General features: G+C 45.2%; 1 protein-coding gene across 1 annotated transcript in view; it reads right to left on the reverse strand.

The window, feature by feature from the left end:
* The window catches only part of LOC106651933 (UPF0489 protein C5orf22 homolog), a 459,026-nt gene that overhangs the window by 89,571 nt on the left and 347,773 nt on the right, over positions 1 to 21,682 (reverse strand). Inside the window, exon 6 of the mRNA XM_014370635.2 lies at positions 19,016 to 19,134. Coding sequence (XP_014226121.1) covers positions 19,016 to 19,134 — 119 coding nt within the window. The remainder of the gene's footprint in view (positions 1 to 19,015; positions 19,135 to 21,682) is intronic.

The following is a 21,682-nucleotide window of genomic DNA, read 5'->3' on the forward strand; positions in this document are numbered from 1 at the left end:
TCAACTTTTTCGATTCACTCACGAAATTTTCGTCCTCAAACCAAGATTCGTCGAATTTCACCTTCATCTCGAACAATCCATCCCTGGCCAAAAACACCATGATCATCAAGGCGTCGCTTAAATCCAATTCGTATCCTCCTTTCTCTAGGCTCTCAATGACACCCAGAATGCCCAATGTTACTGTTAATTTAAATTGAATTGTATGTCCAAATAATGCCTTGTAAATTGTGACATATTCGAGGAAATCACGATCAGTGGGAAAAATGAAGTTTGACAGATCAGCACCATGATCCAAGAGTACACCGACCATATGCGGCTTTAGAGTCGCCACGGCCCATTGCAGTGGTGTTCGGTCCTCGTTGTCGAGGGCATTGACTAGCAACGTTTGATGTCTCTCGTCGCAGATCTCAAATAATATCTTCGCCATACCATCACCTGAGTAAAACTTGCAAATGATTTGTAAAGATGTCAATCCCTCCGCATTGGTTAAATGCGGATCTGAGCCTCCTCTCAGCAGCAATTCAACTACCTTTTTGTGGCCTTTACTCAGAGCCAAGTGTAATGGTGTGTTTCCCCACTCGTCTCGCGCGTCGATCTGCACTGGATGGTATTTTTCGTCGCTGAGCTCGAATAACATCTTTGCCAATTCGTCATTATCGTATTTACTCTCGCAAATAATGTGGAGGGGCGTCGATCCACACTTTTTGGCCAAGTTAGGATCGGCGCCATTTCGCAACAACACTCGAGTATAGTTTTTACAGCCACGGCGCACAACCTCGTGTAACGGTGCCCGACCCAACTTGTCTCGAGCGTCGATCTGAACCGTCTGCTGGATTTCGTTGTTGATTCTGAAGAATAGCTCCGCCAATTCAAGTGCAGCGTCGGATTTATTGCAAATACAGTGCAAAGGTGTCGTACCCTTGTCATCGGGCAAATTTGGATCGATGCCTCTTCTCAGCAGCAGCTCGACCAAACTATCGTTGGGGCCAACCAGAGCATAATGTAGGGCTGTTCGACCCAACCTATCCTGAGCGTTGATCTGAACCGTCTGCTGGATTTCGTCGTTGATTCTGAAGAATAGATCCAACCATTCACGATCATTCCTACTGCAAATCAAGTGCAGAGGTGTCACTCCCTTCTTATCGGCTGTGTTAGGATCGGCACCTTTTTTCAGCAGCAACTTCGCCAACACTCTGCTGTTGTTCTCCACAGCCAAGTATAGCGGCGTTTCACCCGACTGGTTTTCGACGTCGATCTGCACTGGATGGTATTTTTCGTCACTGAGCTCGAATAACATCTTCGCAAATTCGACGTTATTGTAGCGATACTTGCATATGTTGTGCAAAGGGGTCATTCCTTCCTTATTGGCTGCATTCGGGTTTCACCTCTTTTCAACAGCAATTCAACGCTTTTCCCGTCTCCGCGCCGAAGAGCCAAGTGCAGTGGCGAGTCACCTGTTTCTGGCGCGAGGCAATTGGGATCAACTTGGCCGTGTTCGAGAAATTTCTCCACTATGCCATTCAAGCCATGCCTGCACGCTACGTGGAAATGCGTTAATCCAAATTCATCGGTGTAATTAACGTCAAATCTCATGTAAATCTTGAAAAGCTTCTCAATTAGATCAGTGCATTTTAAAAATTCATTTTGTCCAAACGTATGATGCACTGGTGTAGTGCGACGTGGCGATGGCTTGCCGTTATTATCAACGTCGGGCTTGTCTTTGTAACCAGTGCGATCCACGAACTCAATGATTGCAAGTGCGTCAGAGCTTTGATTCTTCAAATACATGCAGATACAATCCGTGAGTAGAATATCGATTTCTTCGGGTCTGAAAATATCCCGGAGGTTAAGATATGAGACCGTGAGCCACGGTTTGACGATGCTAGAAAGTTGATAGATAAATCGAGCTCGTTTAACTTTGCACTGCCAGTTGACATTTTTTCGTGATTCCTTCAATCTTTCTAATTGTGTATAATACACGGACATTTTTCACAATTTAAAATAATATTCACTTTTTTCACAAAAATCACTGACTGCAAACGATTCGATCTGTCTAACTTGTTCACGCTGCGACTTCGTAACACTATTTGAAAGTAATGTTACTTGACGATGTGGAAGGCACGCACGTGTAGATGTATCTTCTCGTATTATTTTAATTGGTTAAAATGACCACGCCGCACATGCCGCATCCGACGCATATACTTTCCAATATGTATTGAGTGTAAACGCGTGCGCATAGCCATCCATCTCCAGTTGCTTGTACTGAAGTGAAAGGCACGAATTTTGAAAAGTATCTCGTCGCACAAAACTATGTATCCCCTTATAAAAGTTTATCCATTAGAGAAGCTGTCAAAAAATTTTCAGATGAAAATATTGAAAATTGTTGATTTTTTATCAGTCTTCCTCGGTCATCCTGCAGTCCTGCGGTGGGCAGGATATTTCCTGACAGGATCGTCGGAAACCAAAATTCGACAAATTTCTTAAAGTTTATACTCTTAGTTAGTGATCGAACGAAGGGAAAGTAAAAAAAAATAAAAATGAAAACTGATAATTTGGCACGAGTTTGAATGACTTTTTTGTCCATATTGAGCAAAAATACGCACATATTCGGCAAAAAATATCTACTGTGGCTATAACCCTTACATGTATTGCTACTCAATTTGTTATACATAAGTAGCAGAATTACACGGCGTGCAAACACATGTACACGGAAGGTGCACGCACGTACGCAGTTGTAATCTAGATTTTTTTTACTTCGCCTTTGAATCAAACGTATACTCTCCACCCCCGCGCTGTCGAATATTGACCAGGAAGTGCAGACGACTGTCGGGTACGCATTTATATACGTGTATATAAACGTACCGAGAGGCGCGCAGGTATTATGCGTACACGCACATACACACGGACACACGTGACGGTCGGCGTACGAGGGGTACTTCATATACACGCATTATAAGCGGGAGAAAGAGAGAAAAGCAGCGAAGGACGCGTTAACGCGCGTGCATACATTATGCGAGGCAGCGTGCGCGAAAGAACGCAACATCTGCCTCTTGTACGCACTATATAGTACATTTTATATATATGTAACAGAGAGGCGTCGAGTCGTGTACGCGTAATAGACGTAAAAAAACCTCGTGAGAGACGCCAAAGGAATTGCCTCTGCTTGCGTGAATGTACAAGTACCCGCGGACGACAGCCCGGAAGCGCCGGTGGACGCGACGCACATTGTCATTGTTTGCATGTGTGTACGCGTTACATACGCCGAGTGCGGATACGTATTATAAGCGCCGCGCGTTTATATGTAACCTCGTGCGATTAATATAATGTGCCACGGGCGCTCGTCGTGTACGCGCCCCACGCGCGAGCTTCAACGACGTTTACGCGTAGAGATTTCTTTTGCGAGCCGCGCAATTGTGCAGCTTTTGCGGGCTCCATTCAGCGATTCTCTGCCGCTAGCCCAGCTGACAACGTGAGTGTACGAGGTCTGCGCTGTCTTTAAATAGCATATGAGAGCTTGACAATTTCAACAACGGTATGTGAAAACAATGCATCTGCGCGCCAAAGGACGTGGCGAAGACGATGAGCTCGTATTTATAATGCACGCAGATTCTTGTCAACGGGTTTCTCGTCACTTCGCGGTTATAAGAATACTTTTTTTCACTAAAACTGAAAATCAAAAAATTGACAATATCATGTCAAATGTCTTGCACGCGTATTTATCGAACTTTAAATTATGTTTTCATTGCGTGTTTACAATAAGATTAGACTGGGCCATCTCTTGTCCAAAACAATCGGCTTTTTTTGTACCGACTGAGATCATTTAAGTCTCAAATTATACTTATGAGCAACATACCAAAGACACACATTGTGCGCATTATTAAGTTTATGCACTTTGCCCGAGTCAATTTTATAATCGTGCTTTGAAAAATTTGCTATTTCGATTGTTTCGACCCGTTTCGGTTAAACACTTTTACATAATGAAAAGAAGGCAACTGTATAGTTTAAATGCTATAAAACTAGTTAAGTCGAGTCCTTGTACAATGAGCGTTAATTTTTGGAGCCCGAGTATAACTCGCCTGTGACACAGGCAACCGCGTGAGCTCTCGAGCTCTTGGTATTGCCCCCTGAGCGGCGGGCCTAATTTACCTGTACGGTGTGTGTAAATGGTGCTGCCGATCGGCCAGGCGCGTCTACAAAGGTACTGTTGATTAATAACAGGCACGATCATCGCTGATTCGGCGAAATTTATGCAACTCGTTGCACTTGAAGTATTTTAATTCGTGCGAAGCCACGTGAAACACGCGCTTTTGAAGTCGCTCGAGGAATTTTCCTTAAAATTCCTCACCCGCGAAAAATATTGAAACGCACTTGGTGTGCTCGCGTATACTTCGCGGCAAATCCGGGCGGTAAAATATTATTACAAGGCAAATACAACGCAAGGGACGAGGGCGGGAAAAAAAGAAAGAGAAAAAGAAAAAAGTCGGATTTTTGAACTTTCTTCTTTTACGCGCGCAGCCTATAGTGGGTGAAGTTGTTTGTAAAATAACGCCACCGCCGACACAGCTCTCGAGTCGCGGAAGGGAAAACTCAAAAAAGTTTTACGCGCGTCGAAGTTTGCACGCGGCACGTGTCCCGAGCATGCAGAGATACGGTCGAGAACGAGGGTATACGTGTGCACTCTCGACGTGCACGCACTTTTATTCTGGACCAAGAGCCGTTGTTGGCTGTGCACAAAGTATGTACATATTTATGCAAACCTGGAGGGATCGCGTATATTTAGACGCGATGGTTAAATCGCCCGGTAAATTCGCTCAACGTTTCACTTCATCGGCAAATGCCTTGGGTGTAGATGTAAAAAATTATTCACGAGTCTCGATGGATAATAATCACCCTAATCCCATACGTGACTTATATATGCACGTACTCGAGCGCAATGAATTTTTTCGACCGATGAGAGGTGAGTGACAAAAAGACATCGCCATCGCAGAAACATATAATGCCCCCAAATAGCGGAGAAAGATGAATCGAGGCACACATACATTGAGGGAGAGAGAGAGAGTGAGATGGATATGCTATGTGTCTCCCACCCGCATGTTATATGCCCATTCAGACTAAGCGATGTAACGACGACGACGACGACGACGACGACGACAAGAGAGAGACAGTTGAGAAGACCATGCACAAGGCAGCCAAGCAAGCTCCGCAGCAGAGACCTGTCGCTCGAGAGACTCTGATAATTTCGGTGACTCTCTCTCTCAGAGCAGCAGCAGCTCACAGCGATGCATCGATCAATCGGTCGTCGTCGTCGTCGTCGTGTATAGCAGCTCAGTATATAGAGCGTCGCGCGGGCGCTGCACAAAAAGGGAAACGAATTGCTGAAGGGTATAGCAGCTATATATAGCAAGCGAGGCTGCAGAGTAAAAGACAGCAGCAACAGTGCCGACTCGGCTAATCGGAATCCATCAAATTAGTCTGCCCTGCCGCAACGTATAAATACAAGCGCGTATTTTATATATGTGTAAGAAGGATTCATGCGCGTCTACCCGATAGAGTCTGCAGATTTTCTACATTCCACGATCGGCCCAAGTACCTAATACGTATAAGCATCTATACAAGGGCACACACACACGAGTGTATGAGTGATATCCATGCACGACGTTGTCGTCGTCGAGTCTTCATTGCCGCGAGAGATCGAGCGAGGGATAAAAAATAAGAAGAAAAAAAAAACGCCGTCCCTCGAGATCGAGAGCTAGCTATAACTGAGGAAAGAGGCGCACAGACGCGACGGAGAGGAGGATCTCGTATATAGCCGATTTACAGTTTACTGCGTGGCGTGTATACTACACCACACACATACACAGCAGCCCTTGTCTCGAATCTGCCATAAACACGACAATAGGCGCGCGCGCGCGCGAGCGGCTTAAAATACGCCCGGCGACCGCCGATTTCTTATACTCCGATATTGCTGAGTCGAGAGCTGTGTCGCGCGCGACGCGTAAGATAAAAAAGAAGAAGATGAAGAAGAAAGGGAAAAAAGGAAAGACGTCTATCTCGTTGTGCATGTGCGCGGTTATATGTCATATCGATACTTTGGCACTGCCGCATATATATTATTATAACTCCGATCTCGTCGTTGTATGCGCCGAAGATCCAGCTCTGCAAGTCATCTCGCGCATTTTTAAGCTCGCCTCAGTCCCGCTACACATGTATTTTAAAGGATAGCAGTACTGGTAAATAGGTAAATGGCCGAAGAGATCGTCGGGACACACGTATATCCTATAATGTACATAAGAAGTTCGACGGGTAGGTGGGTGGGTGGGTGGGGGATGCATTAGGAGATTGTTCGACGGGCTTGTTTACGAGGGCCGCCCTCCGCTATGTAATAGCGGATTTTCTATATATTATCCCCGTGCATAGCTCCCGACGCACATGATCGGTGTCGTCGTCGTCGTCGTTCTCCTCTCGAGCTCTCGTACAAGGAAAAAAACGCGTACATAGCAAAGTCGAGCTCGTGCATATAACTCCCAACGACAAACTGCTCTCGACTATAGCTGTACGTATAGGTATATAACATTGTTGGGTAGATATATGCAGATCTGTTTACGCGGCGCAGCAGCAAGTACAGTGGCGTGTAATCTCAGCGGAGCACTTTCGGTTGCCGCCGACGCCGCCGACGCCGCCGCTGCCGTTGCAATACAAAGAGGAGAAGCGAGCGACGATATCAGCCCGGACCATCGCGCGCCAAGAAAGAGGATGAGCAGGAGGAGGAGGAGTTGCCGCACTTTGCCGATACTTCGAGGGCTAGGCTCTCAAGCAGTTTCTCTCCTATTTTTGCGCCAAACACCGAACGTATAACCCATGTATCCCATATCGTACATACGCATACATTGTATACACGTATACTGCTGCAAAATGCAGAGACTTTGCTCGTGCGCTGCACGGACAGAAACGCTTGAATCTCGTTACGCCCCTACCTGTATGTAGAATAATTTTTACATTCGTTCTTTGAGAGTAATTTTCTTTTTTGTGTCTCTGGTTTAAATGCTCAACAAATTATGACCCAATCGCCAAAAAATTACAATTTAAAATATTTTGAATTACTTCATCAATAATTGACTTGTTTTATGTGATTTTTCTATTGTAATTATATTAAGATTATTGTATTTTAAATAATCTGAAAATGACAATTTGATCTTTTCCAAAAATTAAGACCAATTTTGAATCACTTTAATAGTATATTTTGCACCTAGGGAGTGAAAAACTGGAAAGTCTCAGAGCACGTGTAATTTATCATCCGAGGCGAAGCCGAGGTTGATAATCACGTGCTCTGAGACTTTCTTTTTTCGCTACATAGGTGCAAATACAATTTTTTGTGAATCCCCAGCCTAAAGTAACATTTTGGTTTTGCTCAGTGGGAGTAAAATGTTACTTTAGGTTGGGGTAGCACAAAAATACAATAATACTACTTCAATACTTCACCACTAGATGGCGAATACCTTTAACTACAAATATCTGCAAGTGACAAAGCAAAAATGAATGTATAAGTATGGTTTTGACAATTATTCAAATTATATGCATGTGTTCAACTCCATCTCATATGATATCCATTTCTTCAATAGAATAATGAAAAATAATTTCGATAAATCGTTGTTATTCATAGACCCATGTATATAACTTCGCTCAGCTTTGTGCAACGAACGTTGCCACTAGTACCTAATATCAGTGCATAAGAAATTCTTATTTCCACTTTCTTTCAAGACTTGCACATTGTTCCAGCGGTTGTTCGATTTTACTGCGGATTTTTAATCTTTCCATTCAAGGTTTTCCTCCTGTACAATATCGATTCCAGGCAAAAACGTACCATACGTGTTGTGGGATAGGAATTTAGTAACTTTTTGCATCTGAACTTGAAGAGATATCTTTCTGCGCTAAGACAACGAATCATACGACTTCCCGTATAGAAAACTAAGGCGTACATATTGACGTGAAATTCCGTACAACTCGTTAAGGAGTGAGCAAGGTTCACGACGTGCCGATGTCAAATCGCACGCAAACCGCCGATAAACGGCAACTGCGCGGCGCCGCGTGCCCGATTTAGATTCGCTCGCAGCGCGCAGCCGGCTCGCACTCGCGCCTCGTGGCCCAAAAGGCTAATTCATATCCAAGGCACGTCCGTATAGGAACAACACCGACGTAACTGCAACAGCAGCAACAGCAGTGGCGGCAACAGCCACAGGGGTCTCGCGAAAAATTCCCCCGCGTAAATATTTGCATCGATCGCACAGACTCCGAAAATGCTCGCGTGCCGCGACTGACCGATCGGGTTTTGGCACACGGTATTATACATACGTAGGCATGCGGTGACTGCGCGAAGAGCTCTGTATACGCACGTAAACACGTACAGGCCCGCGTGATCGCGCGTACATATCTCTCGGTACAGACTCGATGAAAAAAAAAAAAAGAAAAGGAGGAAAGAAAGAATCGAAGAGTAAGACAAAAAAAGAGGGTAAAGAGTGGCAAGGCAGCAGCAGCAGCAGCAACCGGCCGGCAAGTCGAAATTGCATTTAAATAATTGCTTGAGGCCATCAGTCGACGAGAGAGCGAGCGAGAGAGTGATCAGACTGTACGGGCAGATGCGGATTTCATGCTGCATAAATATTATACGCGCGTGTGTGTGTGCGTACGCGTCCGCTGATCGTCGAACTGCATGCGCCGATGTTTGTCTTTTCGTGCTGCACTGCTGCTGCTGCTGCTGCTGCTGCTGCCGTATAGTTGTTACTGCACACACAAGTTGCGGCTACTTTATATAGGGTGTGCGGCACCACCTTTGGATATATCCACCGATATATATCGAGCGACGCGACGACCGCCGGCTATTCGTCGATCGGCAGCAATATACATTCATACTTCTGCAGCTGCACAGTCCTTCGACTGCACAAGTTCGAGACTCGTCTCTCTCTCTCTCTCGAGCTCGAGCTCGACGCGAGCCCGTGTACACGCATTATAATGTATTTACTGCGCGTCGAGTGCAGCAGTCCAACTGGAGCGGCGATGCAGACATTCTACATATAACGTGATATTCGGGTCGAGTCGACTATACACGCCCGGCTAATCGGCAATCTGCGATTAGCCCCCGTATCCCCCGAAACAATTAGAGTACGCGTTTATTGCGTTATACTTGACGCACATGCCGCACAGAGCGAGGCCTGGATACGTAATTGCGATCGAGTATAGCAGCAGCAGCTCGCGAGCAGCCGGGTGCCGAGCGCGCGGATCGGTAGCGATCGTAACGATCGAATGCAGCATTTTATGACGAAGGCAGCGAGAGGAAAGAGAGTGTTAATAATATAATGCAGCGCGTATATGCCGGCGCGCGCGAGCGAACGAGTAATAATCGAGCTGGCGAGCGAATAATATCGTGTGTATGCGCGTGCGCGCGCGCGTTACGACTTTATCAACGTCAACGAGGGCTGCGCCGCGCACGAGGCTCACGATACACAGCATGCAGTCGCTAAAGACAAATTTCTCGCTCGTTTTTTTCGAGAGTTGGAAAGAGAGAGGACTCGATTATAAATAAATAGATTAGTTAAAAGAATAGTTATTTGTGTAACAAGTGGCCAAAAGGCGTTTTTGGGCACGAGTGTGCGGAAAAAGACACGAGTGCCGGCTATGCCGGCACGAGTGGGTGTTTTTTTCGCACACTGTGCGCAAAAAGCTGGGCACGTGTTGCATACAAAATTTTATAGCACTGCGTGTCTTAAGTTCACATTTAAGGCACGCTTTTCGGTGGTATAAGTCGCACATTCTGGCACCGCGTCGCGCCTATCGCACTCGCTGCGCTCGTGCGCTAACCTCACTCCGCGGTACCAGAATGTGCGACTTATAACTCGGAAAAGGGGGCATAAATGTGAACTTAGCACAGTGCTATAAAAAAGTATATTGTACACGTGTCATAAGTAGCACATTATGAGCACGGCAGAAGCACCCTCGCTGCGCTCGGGCGCTTTACTCTGCCGTGCCATAATCTGCTGCTTATGCCACTGTTTCATAATGTACTATTATAGCACTGCGTGGCATAAGTTCACATCTATGGCACGCTTTTCGGTGGCATAAGTCGCAAATTCTGGCACCGCTGCGTTCGCATCACACTCGCATACGCTCGTGCGCTAACCTCACTTCGCGCTACCAGAAAGTGCGACTCATGGCTCGGAAAAGGGGGCATAAATGTGAACTTTGCACAGTACTATAAAATGTTGTTCGATACTCGGGCCATAGGGGACACTTTTCGGCCAAGCTATTAGGACCCTCGCTGGGCTCGGGCCCTAAACTACGCCGTGCCAAAAAGTGTTACTTATGGCACTTATATCGAAAATTACTATTATTGGCGTTCTCGACCGCAACGTTTTTGTATATTTTTCATCAAACTATCTACTACTACAACGACGTACTCTTGATTCCATCTCGATTGCTGCGGGCTCGAGAGCTCCAAAGGATTAGCGAATATTATTATTTTTCCACCTATATGTGCGTATGCGCGACCAATGATAATGTGGCGGGAGTGCGCGACAACATTTCGTTATTATTATCATTATTATGAACATTTATATACTGCGCGAGAGTCCGCGTGCCAGAACGCGATTTATGGGACGGGATTTTGTAACTCTCGATAAAAAAAAAAGAAGTTTCCGAGACATTGACAAGTGACAAATATTTTAATCACGGGTTTCTATACATAAGTACGTTGTACGTACATAACACGCGAGCTGTGGAATCTCGTCGCGCGGATTCGTTTTATACACCGCACGTTATAATAAGTGCGACCTGCAGTGTATGCGTGTAATTTCAGCCCATACTTATAACTGCCAAAGCAATTCGCGCGCAGTGCAGCGTACGCTTATACGCACACTTACTATATCCGTAGCCGCGAATCGTTACTTCTTGCGAATTCGTCAACTCTCTCTCTCTCGCGATGTTTTTCCGCGACGCGCTTGCACCGCGCGGAATATCTCATTCGCATGGAAATTAATTGCATAAAGTTTTGCCGTTATTTCTCTTATGGTTGAAGCTGCGTGTTGGATCGTCTTCGCGGGACGCGAGCTTTAGAGCTGCGTGCGTATACGAAACGCACGCACATATACAGGCTGGGCTTTCTCGGGCATTTTTTAACGCTTGAAATTGAATTATTTTATTGCCGCAGATAAAATTTAATACTCTCCAATTACTGGCAGTAAAAGCGTTTTATGACTTCTTACTCTCGGGGGCTCTTATACATATATGAGCAATTCTCTAAATGAAACGCATTTTTGGAGGTAGAATCGCGGCAAATTTTTTTTTCAACCTAAGCGGATACGGACCCCTGGGAAATGTTTTTGGGGGTCCTAGGAACATGAACCCACGTAGGAACCATTGAAATTTCAATAGTGCTTACTTTCATAGCTACTTTTGTGATTTAGAGGACGAAAAATCATGTTTTCTCGTTAGTACGGCTAATTACTCAATTTCTAAGTCGTTGAAAAAGTATCAAAACTGATCTTAAAAAAATAACTGGCTACTGTGTTCGATAGGAAATGTTCTCAGCTTTCCAATGGTGATATCAGATTTTCCAATAAGTTGCACATTCACCGAGAAAATCGCCATCAAACATGCCAAGCTAAATATCTCGAAAAACTCGGTACGGAAAAAGTGATCTTTGAGGTTTATTTTCGATTTTTCCTCGTGAAAATGAAATTTATCGAAAAATCTAACTACACCATAAGAAAGCGGAGGAAATTTTCTATCGAAATCATATCTTCATTTATTTTTTCAGTGGAATTACAATGTTATACATCGGAATTTCTTTTACGTTGTTCGCTGTTTTCTGTTTCCGAGCTGATACAGCGCGGTCGCGAGGTTTTCGGCACGCTACAGTCAAAACTAGCTCGTAATTCCACTGAAAAAATAAATGAAGATATGATTTCGATAGAAAATTTCCTCCGCTTTCTTATGGTGTAGTCAGATTTTTCGATAAATTTCATTTTCACGAGGAAAAATCGAAAATAAACCTCAAAGATCACTTTTTCCGTACCGAGTTTTTCGAGATATTTAGCTTGGCATGTTTGATGGCGATTTTCTCGGTGAATGTGCGACTTATCGGAAAATCTGACACCACCATTGGAAAGCTGAGAAAATTTCCTATTGAACACAGCAGTCAGTTATTTTTTTTAGATGAGTTTTGATACTTTTTCAGCGACTTAGAAATTGAGTAATTAGCCGTATTTACGAGAAAACATGATTTTTCGTCCTCTAAATCACAAAAGTAGCTATAAAAGTAAGCACTATTGAAATTTCAATGGTTCCTACGTGGTTACATATTCCTAGGACCCCCAAAAACATTTCCCAGGGGTCCGTATCCGCTTAGGTTGAAAAAAAAATTTGCCGCGATTCTACCTCCAAAAATGCGTTTCATTTAGAGAATTGCTCATATAATACGATCGCTTCGCCTTCGCCTCGCGACTCGACGACTGCGCGTACTCGACGCTGGGCTGTGCGCTTTTTACATCCTCGAATGCGCGTATCGAACTTTTATTTTCAAATGTACGTGTGTGTGTGTGTGTGTGGGTATGTATTGCTCCGCGAGAGATCTCTTTTCCTCGTACGTATACGCGCGGTCGTGTGTAACGCCGCATTATGCTGGTCTTAAAAAGCGAGAGAAAAAAAAACAAGAATCGACGTGCGAGCAAAAGCTCATGAGCAGGAAGCACGCGAATATGTGCTCGTGTGTAACGACATAATTCAATAACAATTGATTTCGAGCTGATGATAGGCTGCTCATATACACAATAAAAAGAAGAGGATAGTTTCGAAACAATTATCGCGTTTACTTTCGAGCTCGTGAATTAAAGCAATTAGAGAAACCTCAAAGTGTGCCTGTGTATAATAATATATAACATGCAACAGCATAAAGCGCTAAGAAGAGCGCCGAAGACAGAAAGTGAGCGAGAGAGAGAGAGACTTTATTTTTTCGAACACCTCGACCGCGGCAAAACTAACACACGGCAACTGTACAAAGCCCGCACCGAACAATGAAGTTATATCAGAAATACACGAACGCCGATGTGCGGTCTTAATTTCTCTGGTTAACTTCTTACGAAGGCATAAAAAAAAAAGAAAAGAAAGACGACGCGAGAGAGTAGGGAGGCAGAGAAAAAAAACGTGGCAAAAGACATTCGAGGAAAGAATCGGTAAAAGTCAAGTACCTTTCGAGTATTATACACACAACTGTTCTTTTGCACGCGCGCAGCTCGTCGGGGCTCTCTCTCTCTCTCCTTGCGATTTAACTGCGCTTGGCAAACTCTCGGACGGACATAAAAGTTTTGACGTCAATCAGTTGGCAGGGCACTGACATAATGTGGCCCGTTAAGGGAGATCGTTCTGCATACTAATGCAGAACCTTCTCATTACGAACTCGTAAAACTATGCCGAGAGCCCGAGAGCCGAGAGAGAGAGCAAGAAAGAAATATCGCTCAAAGCCGAAGAAATAAAAGAGAAGTCATATTATAGTCTCTCTCTCTCTCTTTCTGTCTTGCTTTTAGAGTCGTGAATGCGCCGGCGCTGCAGTTTATACGGTGCATCTATGTATATAAAGTGCACGCTGAGGCCTTGTGTATATATACAGCAGAGGCCGAGGCGAAGAAAAACAACGACGACGACGACGAAGAAGAAGAAGATGAAGAAGAAGAGAAGGAAAGCAGAGGAAGACGAAGGTACAGAGAGCTAAACCAGTTTGGCTGGGCGTGTTGTTGCACAGGGCGGAATGCTCAGTTCCCACGTGGAAAGCTGGCCTTCGGTCCACCTGCAGTAACCAGCAATACGCACTCACACACACACATAGAGTATACCAGCACGTCGGGTGAAAGCACGAGAAAAGAAGAGGTAAAAGAAGAAGAAGAAGAAGAAGAAGAAGAAGCAGCAAAGGCAGACGGCAGCATCCAGCCGCGGAATTCCTGTAAGGCCGCAAAGTCATCTCTACGGCGCCCAACGTGCACTCACTCGGCTGCAACTTTGCCATGCTGCTGCTGCTTCTGCGAATTTCGCTAAACAATTGATTGTGTCTGGTTTTTCGATAATGCAGGCCTAAGTATAAGAACCTGCTGCTGCTTCGGCTGCTGCCATTGCTGCCCTCGGGGTAATTGGTTCATTTGGCTATCATTGTGAAAGCTCGCAGAGAGAGAGAGACTTTGCATACATATCGAATGCATCCTATCGCCCACGCTCGATCGAAACAAGTAAGTTACGACGAGCGCACGCCCCCGCAGCAGCAGCAGCCCCAGCAACGGCACAGATATTTATTCAAATTCAGGTAGCCCTTGTCCTCTTTTTTTTTCTTTCTCTTTCTCTCTGTCCTGCACCGAGACAGAAGAGAGAAACTTATCGGCGGAATAATTACGGATGAGTTTCGAAGCCAAGGGTGCTCAAACGCGGGGCGAGAGATTTACGTAAATTCGATACACGGACGCGGAGATCGTCCGGCGCGGCCTTGCGGTTGAAAATTGAGTCAACTGCCGAGTGCGCAGTTTATACACTACTTTTTTCGAGCTGCATGCAAACACCATCGCACCGCACATGCCGACTCGCACCTTTCGATAATGCAACGTTTATTTTATGTATTCCTTCGTTTTCGTTCGGCTCGCTGTGGCAAATTATACGAAGCACCAGATGTACAACACACAACGCGCCTGCCTCGTGTATAATGTGCTTTTTTGCGTTGAAAGCTCAATTTGTATAAAAGAGATGAAAGATCTCGGACGTATTATTCAAGAACAATTTAGCGATCACGTGCGGCTATTGGCGGGGCAAATTGCAGTTTCTATAACGAGTGAATAGAGCTGCGAGAGGAAAAAATAAGAACGCGTTCGGCTCCGTATACGCGTAAATAGCGCATGCATATAATATCGGTTCAAGTACCGCAGAGCGTTTCCCTTCTCGATAAAGATTTCTGCCGTTTGCGAGCGCCCAGCAACATATTGCATATTGACCGAAGAGTTCCAAGTACGCGCGCACGCAGCCGGACAAAATAAAAAAGTGTTCTCTCTATACGCAGATGTAGCTATAGAAAAAAATGCATCACCGCCGCCACCATACACGCCTGCAATCCCAGTGTGCAGTGCAGGAAAAAAGGAGCCTAGCAACTGTTCCCTTTTTTTTTGTAGCACTGCACTTAACGCTTTTTCTGCCCTATACGACTATTACTACGCTATGCACGGCGCGCGGTGCATGCGAAGAGGTAAGAAGAGAAAAAAACAGGAACGAAAGGGAAGGAAGCAAGCAAGCAAGCAAGAAGGCGCGCAACAAAAAAAAGGACATTGTTACAATGGACTAGGTGCATCCTATAAACGCGCTCGGATGCAGTAGGCCAGCTGACGATCACGCGTGCATTTATGCAGCAGAAGTGGTACTAGCATTATGTTTATACATGTTATACAGAGCAGCTCGACGCGCGAGCAGCACTGGTTCAACAGCTGTCAATGATCGAGCTGCTGAGCGAAGCCAGACTCGTTGTATGCCGCTGCTGCACACCTCCGATAATGCGTCAGCATTATTTCTAATTTCGTGCACAGCTTGCGCGAGTAATTATACAATCTGTATTACAGGCTGCATATAGGCTCTCTATAGCTCTGCAACTTCCCGTCTGTCTCTCGAATTCACGATTGCTGGCTCTTGCCGAATTGGAAATGGAAGTTTGGAGTGCAATATAATACACGCACGCAGGCGCATCGGGCTAATGTCTCAGTTATATATCCTACACCATTAGAACCAGTGTGCGAGGTATAATTGCCAATTTCTGACGTTCGGCTCGTTCGTTGAGCGCCCCGTTCCGATGAGCTTCGATTTATCCGATGCTAACGAAGAGAACGATATCGGCGCGGTGTACACGATGCACAAATACAACTGCTGCATAGAGCGGCCGTCCGACATATGTACATCCGACTGTCCAAAACTTCGGAGATAACTTTAGGAATTGATATTGCGTACGTGCGCTGGAACTTTTTCCAAGAACGATTCGATGCCGAGTACGATCATCGTGTGCAGCTGCATAGCGTAACTCAATCTGGCGCATGTACGCGGATAGAACGCAACACACAATCGAGTTAATGAAAAATAGCAGATCTCGTCCGCGGAAAATGTAGGACGTGTCGGGAATTTATTGCCGATCTCCGCGGTGGCGGCGGGCTAGCTATATACGAGTCAACGGCTTACGTAAACCCCCGGCTTTTATTCAAAGCTCGCGATCGCGTCGATCGCTGCGCGGCACTGCGAAATATCTTCTCTCTCTCTCTCTCTCTCTCTCTCTCTCGATGCACGAATGATATATAAAAACGATTGTCATTATATATCGTCGATATATAGCATAAAGGCAATTAAAATAAGCGACGCGTGGCTGCCTTGCTGGATGGTACAGGTATATAATGCGAAACAATAGCCCGCGCGCACATGCACGGCATGCATGCATGCATGCAGCGCGCGGAGATCACGACGGAAAAGGCGATCGGCGGCGGCAATTGTCTCTGCGCCGTTCGCTAGTTTATATATTGTACATATAGGCACGCGCATACATTAAAGGCGCGCGCGCGCGCGCAATCAAGCAGCATGCATCTTACGGCCGTACAGTGGAATCTAATTATTGCGAGCGAGCCGAGCCGAGCGCACAAAGCGCGACACAAGTGGGAAGACGTGATCATAAAAATCAATAGCTCCATGAGAGAGAGAGCGAGAGGCAATATATATACAATGCAAAGAGAACAAAGAGACGACACTTATTAAACGTATACGAAGGAAATATTTCGCCGCTGAGCGTTCGATCGCTGTTTCTGCGCGCGTTGCGAATTAAATTAGGCACGCGCGCGCGCTATACCTCGGCCAAGTATACGCAATTATGTCATCAACGTAGCTGTTAGTAGGCTGTGCAAAAGCAGCGGCGGCAGTAGCAGCCATACATTATTAATACATCGATTCCGCGAGGCAATATACGATAAAAAAAAAAGAAGAAGAAAGAAAAGGCGAAAAATTGTAATGGCGCGTAAGCACGTGCTTAATATAAATGTATAACGTGGTGTATACGCAACTGCGCGCGGCGCGAGATCGAGTTCATTAATATGCGCGCTGTACGTGGGTGCTTTTTATAATACTTTTAGCGGCAGTAGCAGCAACAACCCGCGCAATTAAGCCTCTATGGCTTGCTTGCTTGCAGTGATTCGCGAGCAAAGAAATTTTCTGCCAGCCAATACTAGGATCTTTGGGCAAACACGCACACACGTGTTGTAAGCTTTATTGCTAGCCGCTTGTACACTTATAATGTTGTAGAATGCGTCGTGCATTGCACAAGTGTGTAAATACGCTATAATGCGCAGCCCGCGCTCGCGCACGTAATAATATCCAATGGCTCGGCGAGCGAGCCGCCATCGCCGTCGCCACATTCCTGGCGGCTTTTATATATACAATAATATAATGACGTCGCGCCGATAAATAATCCTGCCTCTACACGTGTATAATAGCTGCATTTCCAATTTAACCCGTGGAGTGGATATACACGCGCGCATTATTGTACGACGGCAACGCCACGCGCTAATATATGCACAACATGAATGTATAAATGTACGAGACTATTAGCGTCCAAGTTTTACTCGATTCGCTCGACAGCGAGAGAAGAGAAAAAAACAATTTAATCGCGCAAAATATACAAAGTAACTCTGTATACCGTACAGAGGAAATGACGATCTCTGATGGTTGCGAATTTTGCTGTAAGTGCACGCTCGTATCTTTACATATCGCCTATCTTGAGTCAATTTTTTTTTCTTTTTTTTTCGTGAGCTTTTGCGCACATCACTATCCGCAAAGACTGCAACAACCTAACTCAATAAAAAAATTAACCCTTATCAGTTCTTTACCTTTTTACATCATTGAGGGCTGTATGTACGAAATTCAAGCTTCATATGTATAATAGTTACCTAAGTTTCTGGCGAGAGTTAGATTATAGGCTGCATATAGGTAGTTTCAGAGCAGCCCAACAATATATATTTATGGTGAAAAAAGTAGCTCCGGAGCGACTACTCCGCGGCTACTGCACAGACTCGACGTGAAACGTCTCTAGCTCGCGTCTTAACAATAGGTACTGCTACATACGTAGCTCGCGATTTCGACTTTTATCGGCTCAACGCTCATTATATTATTATATACAGCTGCACTACTGCTTCTACTGCTGTTTCAGCGCAGCAAATTTACGGCGCAGTTTTAGTTCGCGAGCGACCGATTGTGATCGTTATGACGTTTAAGGCTGCAGTTTTCCGCGCGAGCGATGTATCGCATGTGCTGCAGGCACATATTACACGTACATCTGTGCGCGCTACATAGCTGCCAGTTCAGCAGCGGCATTGACTCTCGAGAAGTTTGAGATAAATGAACGGCAAATCAATGGCCTATCGTTCAAACTACACCGTACTCGCATAATATCGGCTGCGTTGCACCACTATAACGTTTATTAGAAATATTTAATTGCGTCAACGCGCAAAGTACGATTTCGCCTTATGTGCGCAGCTTAACGATGTCTTTCTTGTAGAAATCCGCGAGTTTATTGTTATAAATATGATAGATTGCATCGAGGCGTTTCTTCATTTCAGTTGATTGTGCATCACATAGTTGATGATACGAGCGTTGAAACAATTTCCAGATCAGAACAGAAGACAGATAAATAACAATTAAAACGAAAAGCAATAACGATTAGATAGGATGTCCTTAGAACCGATTTCTGTGTTCTTTAATTCGCACCACTGCTGTTTATATGGTCGTGCATTCAATTGCTCCCCAGGTACTTCTTGACTGCAGCTTTTACTTTTGAGATTATCGCTGCCGAGCATATAAATCGAGCCATATGCTTAATCCTCATAGCAATTCGCAATATTATGATAATTATATGATCATCCAAATAAACGTAAATGCAACAATGAAAGCTAAAAATACATTTTTTATATATGTCACTTACCAAGGCGAGTTGGCGGCTTCCTCGAAACTAGCCAAAGTGCGTTCTTGCTGCAGAATGGAGAAGAGATCGTGCAACTCGGTAAGTTGCTCGTCTCTAGCAGCACTGACTGTCGCTAAAATCTGAAATGATTTAATTTTTTTTAGTAATGTGTAACTTGCGGATTATGTACAAACTTTTTAAAAAAATATTAAATTCTTCAATTAACTGAGACATATGCACAGCTATCGTGTATGTACGTTAAAAATAATTCCTGGATCATAATAATTAACCAGAGTCTCCTGACTCAAAAACCACATTAGACATAGCTCGCTTGAAAAGACGAAGTGACTGTCAAGTAAAATCCTCATCGACTGCATGCACTGAATCTGGTAAACATTCGAACGCGCCGAGAAACTCGAAGGAACTGTATACTAAATACCGAGATGCGACGCTGCACGGTCGATCATCCTCTATGCACCAAGATAGGCGTTTCACGATCGTTGTCTCGGCTAGCCCCGCGGCTAGTTTCTCTCGCGCGCGCGCGCGACCATAATAGCTGCAGTACTCCTGGCGCGCGCGAGAGAGAGACGGTATAAAGATTAGGCGAGCCGCGAGAATTGCGACAGCTCTTCTAGCCGCTGCTGCTGTTGGCTTTTTATTGACACTGCAGCTAGCTGCAATGGCTAACACGCACACACACACAAACCGGAATATATATAATATATAACGTCGAGAGCGCATACCTGTCACACTTTTCATTGCTTTTGCCGCGCATGTCCTGCTATTCAATCTCCTATTCAGTAGCTGACCTACGCGTCTCTCTGTGCTGCTATTTGTTGATTTTTTGTCGCTCTCGCTCTTTCTTATTCTTTCGTTCGACGTGTCACGTCGCGCGCGAATGTTTATTGAAGCTCGCGACGCTCCTTTTTCAAGCTAATAGAAGATTTACAAACAGATTCTGCGGGCGCGTATTCTTCTTACGTGTCTTATGTGTGTGTGTGTGTGCAGCTCTCGGCTTCTGTAGAAGCCACATGCATACGTGTATCTACGAGCATTCATCGAGGCCCGTCTCTATCTCTCGGGAGGCTTTCAGCGGCACAGTCTATTTGACCAACGCGCGTATATACATTATACTGTAGCGCGTCAGGCAAGGCATTTTAGAATGCACTCGATAATATAATTATGCTAATGGAAGTGTCGTTTCTCTGGAGCCGCGCGCCAAGCGCCTCGCCTGTTGCTGCGGCTGCTGCTGCTGCTGCTACTGACGCTACTGCGAGACACGCGCAGTATTCGCAATAATCATTGAAATTAACCCATCGATCTTCCCGAGGGGATTATACGAGCCCGTATTATACAGAGTAGCCACGTTTTGCGGTATAAATAGTATAAGCACACGCGCGTCTTTTATGGTGTATCGCCAGGCTACTTGCGCGTTTTCTCGGACACGTCGGGGGAGCGAAGAGAGGAGAGAAAGAGCTTCAGCTTTTATCCTCGATCAAGCTAATGCCCGATCGGTCGAGTGTCCTTCTTTTTTTTTTGCGTAACCGCGGCTACAAAGTTTTTTTCCATATTCTAAGTGGCTCGGTCCATACCCGCGTTTGGATACAATTATGTCGCAAGCTCCTAGAGTGCAACAAAAAATATATGTTGAAAAAGTTGAGCGAAATTAACGATTGAAGAATAAAACTGAAGTTTTCTTTCAAAGCTCCGCGGAGGTTGACACAGTGATTAATCAAATTACAAAATATTCTAATTTATAAGTAGGCGAAAAATTATGGAAAATTTCGTTAGATAATGATTTTTTTACACAAACCCAATGAAAAAAAAAACAGATTCGTGCTGCACAATCAGACGCCGGCGCGCTCAGAGAAGCTCGAGAGCTCGAAGTGCGCGCAGAAAGATCTGCGAACGAAGGACGTGGAAAGGCGCGGCGACGCGAAGGAATCACATATATTATATACCCACATACACACACACGTACCGACATAATATACATGTATAAACGCGTTGCAGAAGGACAAATTGCGATGCAGTGCATGAGCCGAGGATTTCTCTGAATATTTGGCGTGATTTTGACGTATTGTTAGTCCCCGCGCACGAGGAGGATCGTCTCAACATATTTATCCTTACTGCCTTCTTCTTCTTCTTTTTTTTCTCTCCTCCTTCGACTTTCCCCCCTCGTACGCGCCTGCTTTCGTCGTTCGCTCGCTCGACGGATTATATGCTGTGTATATTTTTGTGCGCTGCGAAGCTGCATTTCGTCCAGAGGCGAGCGAGTCTCGTTTATGTATGTATCGTATTCGTATGTGTGTATGTACAGCGACGGTTGTGCGGTGCAGCAATGCACGCGGTGCTTATTTCGCATGCAGTGGACGGCGACGTTTTGTATTCCACGACGTTTTTACGGCTCGAGTCGCATATAAGTCGCGGAAGTTCTCGCCATGCAGCAGCGGCTCGTCTCTCGGCACGGACTCGCGGCGGTCCACATATATATACGCACACTCACACACACACACACACACACACACACACACACACACACAAAAGCGTACATTATACGGAGTACAGGTACGCGGCTTCTGGAACGCTTCTTACTGCGATCGAATAGGCGCAAGTAAATGCATTGGTGTATGTGAGTGTGTGTGTGTGTGTGTGAGTGTAAACGTTGAGGAGGATCCACATATATAT

This window comes from Trichogramma pretiosum, unplaced genomic scaffold (assembly GCF_000599845.2).
Source record: "Trichogramma pretiosum strain Unisexual culture from Peru unplaced genomic scaffold, Tpre_2.0 scaffold11, whole genome shotgun sequence".
Taxonomy (NCBI): Eukaryota; Metazoa; Arthropoda; class Insecta; order Hymenoptera; family Trichogrammatidae; genus Trichogramma; species Trichogramma pretiosum.